This window comes from Austrofundulus limnaeus, unplaced genomic scaffold, assembly GCF_001266775.1.
Source record: "Austrofundulus limnaeus strain Quisiro unplaced genomic scaffold, Austrofundulus_limnaeus-1.0 Scaffold38, whole genome shotgun sequence".
NCBI lineage: Eukaryota > Metazoa > Chordata > Actinopteri > Cyprinodontiformes > Rivulidae > Austrofundulus > Austrofundulus limnaeus.
Genome location: NW_013952440.1, coordinates 1960901 through 1975744, shown reverse-complemented (window position 1 = coordinate 1975744; position 14844 = coordinate 1960901). Strand labels below are relative to the sequence as shown.

At 37.6% G+C, this 14844-nt stretch overlaps 1 protein-coding gene across 1 annotated transcript in view; it reads left to right on the top strand.

Moving 5' to 3' along the window:
* Positions 1–14844, top strand: part of cacna1ha (calcium channel, voltage-dependent, T type, alpha 1H subunit a) — a gene marked incomplete in the record, with an annotated part of 156161 nt that overhangs the window by 136838 nt on the left and 4479 nt on the right. The window contains 10 exon segments of the mRNA XM_014006935.1: positions 3230–3381; positions 4778–4887; positions 5917–6050; positions 6248–6318; positions 7013–7091; positions 9973–10094; positions 12067–12225; positions 12322–12462; positions 12637–12802; positions 13915–14072. Of these exon segments, the coding sequence (XP_013862389.1) occupies positions 3230–3381; positions 4778–4887; positions 5917–6050; positions 6248–6318; positions 7013–7091; positions 9973–10094; positions 12067–12225; positions 12322–12462; positions 12637–12802; positions 13915–14072 (1292 nt within the window).

The following is a 14844-nucleotide window of genomic DNA, read 5'->3' as shown; positions in this document are numbered from 1 at the left end:
GTATTTTTACAGTCTTTATTTTACAGTTTAAATATATGTTTATCAAATAAAGCCTAATGTTACAACTAATCGTGAATCCCTTTAAATGAAGACGGTTAAATAAAAATCATGGTTTCTGAGTTTGTCTCCTAACGACTCAGAACCAGAGAGAGGAGAACCGCAGCGAAGGACCTTGTAGCGGATTTTGTTTTTGAGGATGTTCCTGGATGTTCCTCACATGGTTTGGCAAACACCCCCACTCCACCCCCCACCCCCACCCTGCCTCCTGAAGTCTTTCACTTTGATCTGAAAGTCTTTGCAGCCTCATTGACTGTAATGAGATCTGGAGAATCCGTGAGGACGGCGGGGATTTGACGCTGAGCCGAAAAAAAAAAACTCCGGCCGGGAAATCAGGCAGCGGGCACAAACAAAATGGAAAAGGGAGAGGAGGAGGAAGATCTCAGATGGCTTGGCAAGCAGTTTCCTCCATGCCAGCGTTAATTTCCCAAACGTCTGAGATTCCAGAGGAGGTGGGGGGTTGGGATGGGGGGGTTGGCACGTTGGCTGCTGGATGCTTCTCTTTACGGCGGCGTCCCCAGACGAGGAGGCGGCGTTCCTCTAATCTCACCAGCTGACTGCCGTCCAGTCCATTAATCAGTCAGTCAAGGTCTGAGGGGCCCTGAAGACCCCCACACACCCCGTAGTGGGGTRGGGGCGGGTGGACCGGGTGGGGGGTTGAGGAGTGTCCGTCAGCTCTGGGTCAAGGAGACGCTGTTTCGTCACAGAAACACTAACTCTGTTATTTGTTCCCTGAACGCACCACCAAGTTTTCTAATCGGCTCTTCCACCAATCAGAAGTCAGAGCTGAGCAGCCAATCAGGAGCAAGCTCATCTGCCGCCAAAATGGCAGCAGATTCAGTACAATCTGACTAAAAGTCCCTTTTGAAGAGTTCAGTTCTTTAAAGTAAGAAAACACTTCAGGTTTAACTTCAACATCCGGACGAATCTTTTAAAAAATTAACGTAAGTTTAACGATAAAAAAAGACAACTCTAAACTGTTCAGTTCAAAGATTTATATATATTTTTAACCTTTATTTATACAGGTAGTCTCATTGAGATTCAGAATCTCATTTCCAAGAGAGACCTGTTATAAGACAAAAATTACAAAACACACAAGTAGTTACACAAAAAAATAAAACAAAACAAAAAAATTTAAATTAAAAAATTCAGACACAAATAAATAAGCTAATAAAATGAGCTAAAAACAAGAGCACATTTCATAAGATTTCTCTTTTTGTCTCAAAAGAAATTTGAATTCATTTTATATGGCAAGCCCTAACTATGTTATATGAAATTGGCAGCAATGTAAAGGCTGCAACACACTTTGGTCTTGGGCCCTCAGATTAGACTTTGGTTCACAAATCTGTGAGAAATAAGCTATTTCTTCAGAGATTATTTTTGAATTTATCTACAAAAGGTAATATATTAAATGTTCATGAGCTTTCCATAACCTTCATTTAGCAAACGATCTGAACTATCTCTTTAGATAAGTTATTTTATTCACATTTGCTTGATTATGCTTGAATACAGCTGAGCTACTGTACACACCAGTGATATGCTGCAATGTTTTACATCAAACTAAAAATAAGGGACTAACGTTGTATTGCTCCACAGTCACATTTTAAGGCTGTAGCTATATGGTGTAAGCAGAAAAGTGTGTTATTTTATTTTATTTTTTTTTACTTTTTTTGTATAGTCTCATTGGTCCAAAACTTCAGCAAAAAAAAAAAAAGCAAGAAAGAAACTCAGCTGCTCCACTAATAACCCCTAACTCCAGGGTTTGGCCATGCAGTCTGTCCAAACTCATCCATCATTTCAAAGAAGAGCATACTTTTTGAACCACTGAGATTTTATCCAGAAAGAGGCTCCAGTGTTTATTCCTTTCAACATCACAGCCATGTCTTCTAGCTTGCAAGCTGATAAATAAATTGGGAATGAGTATAAAAGACTCGGCATTAAATTAACACAGACTTGTGCTATACTTTTGAGAACGGTGTGTTGTTGAACATAACCTGGGAAGCCTCTTGACATCATGAACATTTCATCAAATATGAGCATGAAAAGGACAGATAGGGCATGATGTAACAGAGACTGGCACACTCAAGACCTTTGTTAAGGCCATGTGAGTGCAATAGGGTGAAACGTGTAACAGAAAATATTTCAGTAAACACCAGGTCACGGTTTTATCTAGAAGCAGTAACAKAATGCTTGTAGTTTCCTTTAAGATCWTAGTGGAACACAAGTAGAAACATGTCTACAATACCGAATGGATTATTGGAGCAGGTGTGTCAAACTCATTTCACCAAGGGCCACATGAGCCTTATTTGTGGCCCTCAAAGAGCCAGTTGCAACCATTGTAACTTATCCTCTTATAAACACCGGGCTGCAGCAAAAGTAGACAACAAACATGCAACAAAATGGACTACTGGCTAACAGTTATCAGCTACCGGCTACTTTTGAACCATGTGCACCTTAACTTTGTGGTGGAATGCTGTCATTTCATGTTTGAAATAATTTACATGCATCATAGGAAACATAGTTTATGGTCAAGSCTGGCTTTAAAGAAGACTATTTTAAGACATTTTTGCATGTTTGAAGCTCTTGCAGGCCACATAAAATGCCTGCAGGCCTTTTTTATGTCACTTATTAGAGAGACTGTAATTTATAAAAAAATATATTATATTACTTCTTGCCATTTTTCTCCTTTGGAAAACAATTACATGGTGTGAAGCAAAGATAAGTCTAGCATGTTGKTTTGTTAAAAACAAACAGTAAACAGGATAATAATTCCTTTGGCTTCAGCTGGTTGCTTTCATTCAGCACTTATGTGAACACAACAYAAGCTAGAGCTCTTTATACAAAAAGCTGTACAATAGAAGCCTAACTGTTACTCATGTCCTCTCCCATTTGATCACACAAGCAGTCGTGTGCACAGATCATTTGAGGAASTGGTTAGATAATCAGATAAACTCTGCCAAAATATCTGATCACAATTCAAGACACGAGCGTGTCTGTTGAATAAAAACACTAAAAAATGGGCTATCCAACCCAAACAAAGACTGTGGAGATCACTTTCCTCAACCCCTCTGCCCCGCTGTGCACACCACTGGGCACATGACGTTTTAACAGTTCAGGTAGTCACAGATGTGTCTCTCATTGTGTTTTGCTTTGCTTTGTTTGTGCATTTCAGAAGCCAAGCAGAGGCCGTACTATGCGGACTACTCCCCCGTGCGTCTGTCCATTCACACACTGTGCACAAGCCACTATCTGGATCTCTTCATCACCTTCATCATTTGCATCAATGTCTTCACAATGAGCATTGAGCACTACAATCAGCCACAGGTAACTGCACACACTGTTAACTTTTAGGAGAAGTTAAAATTTTGATTAGGTAATACCTAAAGGAATTCTTCACTGCTTCACATGCATGTATGCATATTTTCCTATATGCATACAGTCATCCAGTGGCCATTGGTAACACCTCTTTGTTGTTTATTTGGCTGCAATCTTCCAATGACCCAGCCTATCTGGTCAACATGAGCCGGGTCTTTTGTAGACTGCGAAGACCGGAAGAAAGGAGCGGTGAATTTGGATAGTCTAGCTTTCAGATTTATTCCCGCCCTAATTCCCACGTATGTCTTGTCACTTAGCAACCCTGACAACATTAAACAGAAGCAATGAAGATCGAAATTAGGAAAATAATAATATATTAATATTATCAATTAACAGAATTAGTTTAGATGCAAAACATTAACTAAGGGATCCTCCATACGAGCTTGTTTATGATTATTTCTGACAAGAATTATTTAAAAACATGTCTATACAAAAAGCCTAAGCCTAAAAACACAATTGCTTTACACTTTCAGTTAAACTGCAAGAGGAGCCTTCGAATTTGCACAGCCTTTAGCTCATCACTGTGATGCAGTCAGTTTTCTTTAGATGCAGCCTCTAAATTTTGACACAGATGAAGTTGTAGAAATTTTTTTTTGATTTTTTTCTCTGACATATAATCAACTTCTTCTCATGATGGTGAGAGAAAGCATACAGTTATAACTGGGATGTCTTTATGTCCCATAAAACTAAATGTTTTCTGGATGCCACCGTTTGTCTTGCCAATTACTCAGCAGCCTGTTGTGGAGTCTTTGCAGTTCCCACGCAGCTGTGGGAACAAATAAAGTGAAAATGGTAGATTTGGGGTAAATTGGGATATTTGGCAAAACAGTTTATGTTAAGAGATTTTGGAACAAGGATTTCATTCTTGTGTTTTCTTTCCAAATGTTAATGTTCGCTTCCCAAGCTTGAGCTTTTGAAAGCATTCTGTTAACAAATAAAATACACTATGTTTTTATGAACATGCCATATTTTAGAAACAGTTATGTTTACACTCATTTTGATTGTTTGAAGAGATGCACAATAACCTGAAATGTATGCACATATATAAATTAGTGATCAMATTATGGTTGCCTTAATAAAATTAATTATAAATAAATTAATATAATGTAGTGACCCTAAATGTGAAAATCGTTTAATCTTAACCCAGTCTCCTCTATATATTGACRAATAGTTGAACTTGCTTTTATTTAATTCATCCATCTACCTGCTTTTCTGTTCTGGCTTGTGGCTGAGCTGGTGCCTGTTTACAAGTGTCTAATATAAAATAATTCAAATGCATTGTAATGTAGTCAGTGTAAATTATGAAATTGTTCATTTTTCTGTGCCTGTTTTTGTCTCTGTTCAGTATTTGGAGGAGGTTCTTAAGTACTGTAACTACGTGTTCACCTTCATCTTCGTCATCGAGGCCCTGCTAAAGCTTGTTGCATTTGGCTTCCAAAGGTTCTTTAAAGACAGGTAAAATCCATAACGACTGCTGGTATAACACACATTCTTATTATCCTAAACACAACAAAAGGAAAACCAAGAAAAGCCATAAAAGATTCTCCACCCCCACAGGAACACGTGTATTCTTTTGGTTTTATGCATCTGTAGCCAAGTACCCCAGCGCAGGGACTTATCCGGGTCAAATTCTGTTTTGTTTTGTTTTATTTATTTATTTATTTATTTATTTATTTATTTATTTATTTATTTATTGATTGATTGATTGATTGGTCTACCAAGTGGGTACACAACCTATTAATTTTAAATCCTCAGCTTACTCTTTAGTATCAAAAATTAAGTCTTCTTCTCTTGATGTCCGTTTAACAAACACTCTTAATAAAGAAAGTAGTGTTTATTTCAAATGGACGAAGTCTTGTTCTAACTGAAACAGATGAACAAGAAATTAAAATATAAGGGACATGTTACATTCATTTTACCTCTAACCAGGTTAATTAAAAATACTAATATAGGCATTTACTGTGCAACGATGCAGGAAATTCACAATTCGGTTCGATACTTTAGTGTCACGGTTCGATATTTTTTCGATACAAAAAAGAGAAATTTCCAGGCCCCTTTTAACTTGTATTTTATTTAAATTAATTATGAATATTTGTTTACCCTCAAAAGTACAGTTTTTAAATGAAATGTTGCTGAAACAGCAAGTTTCTCAGTGGATATGCGCTCAAAAATGCAGCCTAGGTGGAGTAGTCGAACACAGATCCACTGATCCTTTAACACAGAGCATCTTCAGAAGACAAGTTGATAAAGTAAATTTTAAAAATCTGTATTGTTCGTTACAAGTGTGTATTGAACCTAAAGCACTCTTCGATATGGGTACATGTATTGTTGCACGCCTTAATATATATAGTGAACTTTAAAAAAAAAACAGATGATAGTGTTTTTCCCTCAGAGTTGTAAAATGATAGTGTCTTTACACACCCACAAATATCATGTCTTACATGCATACACACMTCTAACAGCTCATTTTCATTTGTATCCTAGGTGGAATCAGCTGGATGTAGCTATCGTTGCATTGTCCATAATGGGCATCACTTTGGAGGAGCTGAAAATGAAAGCAGCGTTGCCAATAAATCCTACCATCATCAGAATCATGAGAGTACTCAGAATAGCAAGAGGTACATTCACACGCACACACATACACACACTCAACCTAACTAAACCTCTATAGGTTGTATCTAATTTTGATTTTGCCTCCTGCTCCCTGAAATAAACTCAAGTCTAACCATCTTTCAAATATCAGTATGAATTCTGCAGCAATGCAGCTCACTAAAAATATGACAAGAGCTTTATTCTTTTTCTGTATCCTCCCAAGTGCTAAAACTTCTGAAGATGGCAAAAGGAATGAGAGCTCTGCTGGATACTGTCATGCAGGCGCTGCCGCAGGTAAACACAGCCTCTGTGAGGTCTCAAACACAGTAACAGAGCCTGTCTAGTTCATCATCCTGGTAAACAAARTTTGTAAAGTAACTGGTAGTCTTTTATTACATACATGCCTGATAAAAATGGCATGTTTGCATTCCTTCAACTGTATGTTTCCCTGTCTAAACATTTTACAGAGTCATTTCTTGCTAAATTAACTCTGTTTTTTATTCAAACTGAATGAAAAAGAAATGTATTTTATATCTTATTATCATAAAAATATCCATCTGACAATAATGATATAGTTGTGCTCTCAGTTTTGGTCTTTCAAGCTGACTAACCTGCATGTTTTACATTCTTCCCTGCTCCAACACAACTGATTAAAATGATTCAATTACCTCCTCTGCATGCCATTACTTATTCAAACTTTGAATCCAAATTATATCTTAAGTCATTTTGAAAGTGTCGTTTATAGAATAATAAATACTAAGATAAAATTAAGTTAAGCTTATCCATGTCTTGTTTCTTTGATTGTGTTGTGTGAGACAAATTGTATCTTTCTTAAAAATGTACCAGTTAAATATGAGTCAAATTGAATGAGAACAATAAAACGGCGACATAAAATTGAATTCCTTCTGTTCCGTGAAGCTTTAAATAAGCAAAAGCAAACAAGTGTTTTGTACACAGAGTGGAATCTAACACGTGTTCTTGCTTCCAGGTGGGAAATCTCGGCCTTCTCTTCATGCTGCTTTTCTTCATCTATGCTGCTCTGGGAGTGGAGCTCTTTGGCAAACTGGGTCAGTCACACTTTTAATAAAAAGAAAACACACGCCTGCACACACACACACACACACACACACACACACACACACACACATATCTATAAAGATTTACTTGTATCAGCAAAAATGAGTTTTTGAATCCAGTCGTTAATACCACAGTTCTGTGAAGTGTTCTTATTTGAACTTTTTGCATTGAATCCACGCTTTGACCTCTGTCTCTTTACTTATCCTTCATTAAGACACATTAGCAACCAAGGAAATATCACATTTTCCTGATCATGATAATTAGCACACTGCTTCAAATCAGACATACCAAATTTTAGATCCATGTCTATGAATTATAGCCAATTTTATGTTATTTAAGGTCAACTGACSTTAAATCAGTTGTAGAGGTGCACCCAATGAGTACTCCCTGAGTTTAATGAGATACGTTGGTTACAGATAAACACACAGACAGGCAGAAACAACAACTGTTTTCAGCTTTCAGGGGAAGGGGTCTCTGCAGTCTCTAAGTGGGAGTTTCTTGGTGTTTGGGAAGAGTTTGTGGAAGACATGTTTGGTCTGTTTGACTTTTTTTRGGAGGAATTTGGTAGAGACGCAATTGACTCTTTTGTCTGGGATTTGAAGAAGCTATAACAACTGGATGAACTCTGGGAAGCTGTGGGGCTGTGCACCAGTCAGAACAGTCAGAAAGCACCTGTAATATTAAAAAAGAATATCAATTTTWGGCATAACTCGAGACAGGAAGGTGCTAACCCAGAGGTGTCCAACTTATTTTCACAGAGGGCCACATGAGTGTTATCGTGGCTTCGACTACAACTAAATATGAAACGTTATGTTCCTCGTCTCATTGCTATGGCTGAGCACTGCTAACAAACAATAACTGAGCTCTATGTGGCATTTTCTGCATAGAAACAGCATTTTACCGTGTACTCTTATAAACATTTTAAATTACTATGTGTATGAATGACTGAATGTATGCTGTGAGAGTTTTACTCACAGTCATGAATTCTGAACTCTTTTTCCCCTAACTTTGAAATTCCCATGTATAATCAACATTCTTTATGGGAGATGCAGTTTATGGTTAATGCTGGCTTTAAAGCAACTTATTTTGAGACATTAATACAGGGCTATTCAACCAAATTGCTCTGGGGACCATTGTTACTCAAAGCCAACAGCTCAGGGGTATGATAAATATTATTATATATTTATTGTATTCAATACATATATATTTATGTTCACAATAATTTTAATATTACCATTACTTCATCTTTTAACTAGCACCACAAGAAAGTCAGTTTGATCAATCACGATTTTGCGAAACTCTGCCCAAACCCAAGAACCTCTGCCTATACTCCAAACTCCGCCCACACTGAAGAACTCCGCCAATCCCAGTTAGGCCAAACTCTGTTCACACACCAAGAAACTCCCCCTGCATACTGCAGAGACCCCTACTTTGCTTTCAGGCTTGAAACCAATGTGTTAAAGTAAAGTAAGTAAAGTAAAGTTTTATTTATATAGCACTTTTCACAGAAATAAATTCACAAAGTGTTGTACATTCACGGAAGGTGGGAGGGGACAGTTAAGAAACACCCATTCAAGAAGACATACAAGACAAACATGGGGGAACACGTGAAACCGGTCAGGCAGCAAACACAGTTGCGCTACCTTTAACAACAGCTAGAAATACACAAAAGGAAAATTGAGTGTTGTTAAGGACTGATGTTTGATATTCAAGTGAGTTGAAATTTAGGGTAAGGGTAAATGCTGGGAGCTGAGCAGATAAGATGAGGTCACAGACGATAGATTCACATAAAAAAATACCTAAAATTGGACATTAAAGCAAAGCAGACACCCAAGCTGTTTCATTTTGACTCCAAACTAAATCTAATTAAAAATTTATTTTGATCTACACTCAGATGAATCATCATCCCCTCCAATATCTTCATGTCACTCTTTGCAGTGAGTCACAGGAACAGACAGGAGGGTCTTGTCTTCCTGTCAAAGTAATTACAGATCAAGACAAAAATCTTTAGGTTTATGTTGGAAAGGTTTTTTTTCTATGTGTTTGTCTTTCCTTTGAGACACCAGAACTATGTGAATCAAGCAGGATTCTATTTTCCTATTATGTAAAGCTGCTTTATTCCTCTTAGCAGAAGGGTGGCATTGTTAAATCCTCTCCATTTTTCTCTTGGTAGCCGATCCGGAGCGATACAAGGTTTATTATACTCAAAGGACCGTCTCAATTCTCTTCAGCTGCCTGTTCGTGTGACCCCGGGGTCCGAAGCAGCTCAAGCTATGTTCTGGATTGATATAGCTCGCTGCCTTCTGAGGGTTTTTTTTTATTTTTTATTTTTTTTTGGTCAAAACTGATCTTAAGACTTTTCATGTCCACCAGAAACAATTATTTTCCCCTTTCTTTTATCATGTCCAAGGAGATGTAACACTTAGCTGCTCTGTTCCAAGTTTTTTTCTTCCTTTTTTTGTACAGCTAAATCATTAGGGCTTTTTAAATGGGGCTCTTGCAGTTACATGCCAAGAAATATTTTTCTTTCTTTTTGAAATGTTCAAAGAATTGTCATGGTTGCCTCATGGCAGTGTGATTGAAAGGACCATCCATAAATCCCAGGATGTCACAGTCTAGCCTTACACAAACGAATCAATAAAGCAGAACCGTTTTGTGAAACCAAACACTCGCCTTATCCATTTGGGAGAAGAATGAAACATCTTTTCCACAACAAACTGCTTCCATTTCTTTGTCTGCCATTTAATGAAACTGTCACATTGCATATCATTTTTCAACAACATTTAAACAATCATAAATTCTAGGTCGTTTCAGTGTTTTTTTCATCCTGCTGGGTAAATGATGTCCTGCATACTTGTTTCTTTTGATCAGATTGCAGTGAAAACAATCCATGTGAAGGTCTGAGTCGTCACGCAACGTTTAAGAACTTYGGGATGGCCTTTCTGACGCTGTTCCGAGTATCCACTGGAGACAACTGGAATGGGATTATGAAAGTATGAACACAAACATGGCAACACACTGTGACACTCTCACAAATGAAGTGTAGATGATCTGAAACCACAGAGAGAGCAATGACCTCTAAAACCAATTAAGAAGGGATAAAGTAGCTTAGAGCCAAACAATGTCAACTCTATTCCATATTTTAAGGTTATTGTATTGAAAATGATGTGTGTAATAGAAAGGTATCTACAGGATTAAATAGAAGGTTGGCTGGTTTGGTCATTGAGTTAAAGCAAGTCATTGAGCCTGTCAAACTTTGAATAATGTGCAACTTTATTCCAATTTTTGAGAACCTCAGATTTAAACAGAAAATTTACTTGAATTGATTTTTGATTTGGTAACACAAACCTAATTTAAACCATGTATTTTCCTTGTCAACCACTTTTTAGGGACATACATCTCGAGACCAAACAGGATTCGTTGCTCTAACTCACACTTAGCTTGGAATTTAATACATGATGGCAGTTTTTTCATTTTCAGTTTATTTCTTTTTGCCTAAGAGCTTCCTTGATCCACTGATTATGATGGATTTGTAATAGACCAGACCTAAATGTAAGAAATAGAGTCAGGATTATTCATTAATCTATTTAAATGCATTAACAAAGGATGGTGTGGCAAGAAACAAATATAACATCTGACTGAGCTAAACGGAGCAGTTTATGAAGAGGGAGGGGTGATGATGAGCGGAAACAGGAGGACTGATTACTAATGGAAGCCAGGTGGTGTGTAAAGATTTGGAACCTTGAATCACTGAGGATGTCTAATAGCAACTAAGGAGAAAACTCTGAGAACATTACCAGCTAAAACCAATCAGCAAGCAGGAACGAATACACAGCAAGCTAAAAAAAACCTGTCCAGAATTTTAAAAAAATGATGTAGGTATATTTTAAATTCTAATGAGTTTATAATACTTGGGGATTTAATAATTAATTAGGGACTGGACCACACAGAAGTATATTTAGTGCCGTCCTTTTAAAATTCCAGCTGAGAAGAGGGGCCACGTCTCGTTTTTCAGCGGCAAACTGAAAATAAAATGACAAAAAGAAACTTCTGTAGTAAAACATATTTGCTGGAATGACGTTTTTGTAGTGTGAAAGTTGTGTATAAATTTATGAATACACAAGTCAGCCTTGAACATATGATCCATCCTCCTTGTAGAATTCCTGGTCTTCATCAAGTGAGCTGTGTATTCAGAGTGTTAAAAGGTCAGATGAGCACTTCAAACTCTCTGCAGAGCTCTCTGACATTCCTAAACAGTTTTGGTGTTAAAAAAAGGTTTAAATTTTGTAGATAGTTGGACCATTTGTCTCAAGGGTGTTAAAGGCAATCACACAAGGGGACAGCATTTAAAACTTGGTCTAAGCCAAGGGCCAATTTCTATCAATATTTATTGAAGAAATGTTTCATAACAAATTATGGTTGTAGCAATGCGAATTACATTTTCTAAATTATGTTTTTTGTAGCATTTAGAACGTACACAGTCTAACAAATAAAGAAAAATGTTAAATTTAGCTTTCTTTTCTTATGCCTTACTCTTTATCAACAACTTTTTTCATTTAATACATCTTAGGGACATTTTGTGACAGTCCCTGGCTAAAAATCCTATTATTTGATGTTAAAATAAAAGAATACAGAAAAATGTAATTTAATTAAAGTTGATTTTCTGTTGCTCTTTCCACACCAAAATCAAAGATTACTGAAAAATTCAAACATTTTTTTTTTTGGATTGAGAGTTGGCAAGCTGTCATGAGAGGAATGCACTAAAAACAGAGATGAAAAGAGAAACCATAACACTATTTGACCTTTAAAGTATTACCTTTGGGGCCAAATAAAACATCAACTAGGGCCAGATTTGGCCTGTGAGCCCTGAGTTTGACACGTGATCTACTGTATCTTGTCTATGTTATTTTCTTTCTCTATCCTGACTCTCTTTCTTTTCTTGAACCTGATTTATGTTTTTTAAAGGACACCTTACGGGAGTGCCTGCCAGATGATAGCCACTGTATCACATACCTGCCTTGGATCTCTCCGATTTACTTTGTCACCTTTGTGCTCATGGCCCAGTTTGTCCTGGTCAATGTTGTGGTGGCAGTTTTGATGAAACATCTCGAAGAGAGCAACAAGGTGCAGTCCCAAAAGATGCAGACATGAAATTAGCCAGCAGTATGAAGATTTTGTTGCAAGTTATGCATTTTCTTTTTTTTTCTTCTGATTTTACAGGAGGCTAAGGAGGATGCAGAGATGGATGCAGAGATTGCATTAGAAATGGAAGAGGAGAGGCAACGCAGACAAAGCACAGCATCCAACAATAGCTCTGTTGGAGGGACCTATATTGGGTCATGTCCCAGTTCACCTGGAGAGGTGGGAGACCAACCTGATTCATTAAGAAGTTACAATTATAATAGAAAACTGATACCAATAGCAGTTTGAAATACCATTTCTAAACATTTGAAATATAAAAGGAGTGATTTTTAATCTTCGTTAGGCATGAAATGCGTCTGAGTCAGACTTTGTGGTGTCTGTCTCCCTCTGCAGGAGGAAGAGGAGCAATGCAATGACCCAGACCTGTCCACACAGAAAATATCTGTGTCCAGGATGCGCTCTCTACCATATGACAGCTACATGTTTCAACCCGTGCGCCCTGCCAGTGCCCCCCACCCACTGAAGGAGGTAGACCCCAGTTCCCAGCACCAGCATTCAGGTAACATAAAACTAATTATTGACATTTTTTATTGTTGTTTTTGTTGTTGTTGAAAATTTAAAGTAAAAGAACAAAAAAAAAGTTAAAAGAACAATTGCGAAGACACTAACATAAACTGTTTCACCCATAGTCAGAATCTAATGGCATGTTGTGGCCAGGCTGTGGACAGACYCAGCTCTGTCCCAAGGTACTGACTGCAGCAGATGATGATGATCCATGTGAATCTCTGCAACCTTCACACTGGCTCATCTGCTCCGCCGTGATAAAGCCGGATACTAAAGAGGAATTAAGACTAACTTTATGACCAAGCTGCAAAGTCACAAAAGCGGGACGTGCAGAAAATGYGCTAATTATAGGAAATTGGAGCTTTTAGTTTCTCACTAAAAGTGACTTTACAGCTTGAGCTCAGCATTTGAATTGATGATGAATTTGTTAATGGAGCAACTCTGATGTCTGAACTCATGGGTTTACTTGACCTGTGTGTGCAGAATGTCTAAGACTCTGGTTACAAAGTCTCACAGAATAATTTTACATAGATTTGGCTTCTCATGGTTTTTTATTTATCCTTATCTAAACCACTAAAACACTACAAATAAAAGAAAAAAGTAACAATAAAAGCCCATAAATTGTTTACAACCTTTCTACAGAACCTGTTCAAAAACATCTGACTAATCATTTTAATCTGAAAATGATTATATTGTCACATGAAACTTGATGTAACCAGATTCTAATACAGAATACAGTAACAAACTAGAAAACTGATCTTTGACATCTTTGTAAACTTGCTTTGTGCTGCAACTGAACATTTCTGCTTATAGCAACTTATGTGCTAACAAGTTTCATTTATACAAACACTTTATTATGATAGCAGATTTGATTCATTTTACATTTATTCTAACTGAACTGTTGTCTTGCAACTTGTATAGAAAGCTTTTAAATTCAAATGTTCTATTACAATAAAGTGTTTGCTTCTAAAATGTTTTAGGAAAAATACCTTGCATGAATATATTATTATTATTATTTTAATTTTCAGCAACACTGCATGTGTGTATGAATAGGTACTTGTGATTTGGGCTTGTCTGATGAACTTTTGACCTGTCGTTGTCTTGCAGTTTCAGTGATGTCGGTCCATTCCCAGCCCTGCGAGAGCCGCTCGCTGCTGCAGGTTCCAAACATTTCTCCTCATCACCCTCAGTCAAGTCCCACCCTCACAGTTCCCTGCATTGCCTCACCAGTGTCCTGCCCCTCACCACGAGCCCTGCACAGACAGGTGAGAGACTCCATTCCAGATGCCCTCACTCAAAAATAACACACACACACAAATCCAAAAATAAAACAATGGGATCAACAAAAATACAACATGAGCTACACGGCTCAGTGGTTAGCACTGGCTTCACAACAAGAAGATTTTGGGTTCAATCCCTGGTTTGTCTGGTTTGGTCTGTGATGGACTTGCGACCTGTCCAGGGCGTACCCCGCCCATCGCACTGTGACTGCTGGATATGGACACCAGTGACCCACGCGACCCTGAAAAGGAAGAAGCGTGTACAGAAAATGGATGGATGGATGGATCCCTGGTTTGAACCTTGGGTCTTTCTGTGTGGAGTTTGCATGTTCACCTCATATTTGCATGGGTTTTCTCCAGGTACTCTGGTTTCCCCACAGACAAAAACTCAAATAAAATAAAAATAAAAACATGCGCAATAGACTGCCTGGCACAGGCCTCCCTTGCAAACGAGATCTGGGATTTGACTCATTAAAATAATGGTTGATTTGATTTTGATTTATTTATTTAACAGGAAAAGATTATTAAAATCAAGCCTGACTCAGCATAATTGCTGTTTTACATCAGGTTCCTGTTCTGCAGCACATAAAACACTCAGAATTACAGCATCACAATCACATCATTATACACCATAGACACCAAGACAAACAAGAATACCAAATTCAAAAAGGCAGCATTTGCAAAATAGGACGTCTAAATATGAGCACAACAAAAAGTGTCCGGCAGATGGCAGACAAGATTCTTCTTAAAGGGCTGT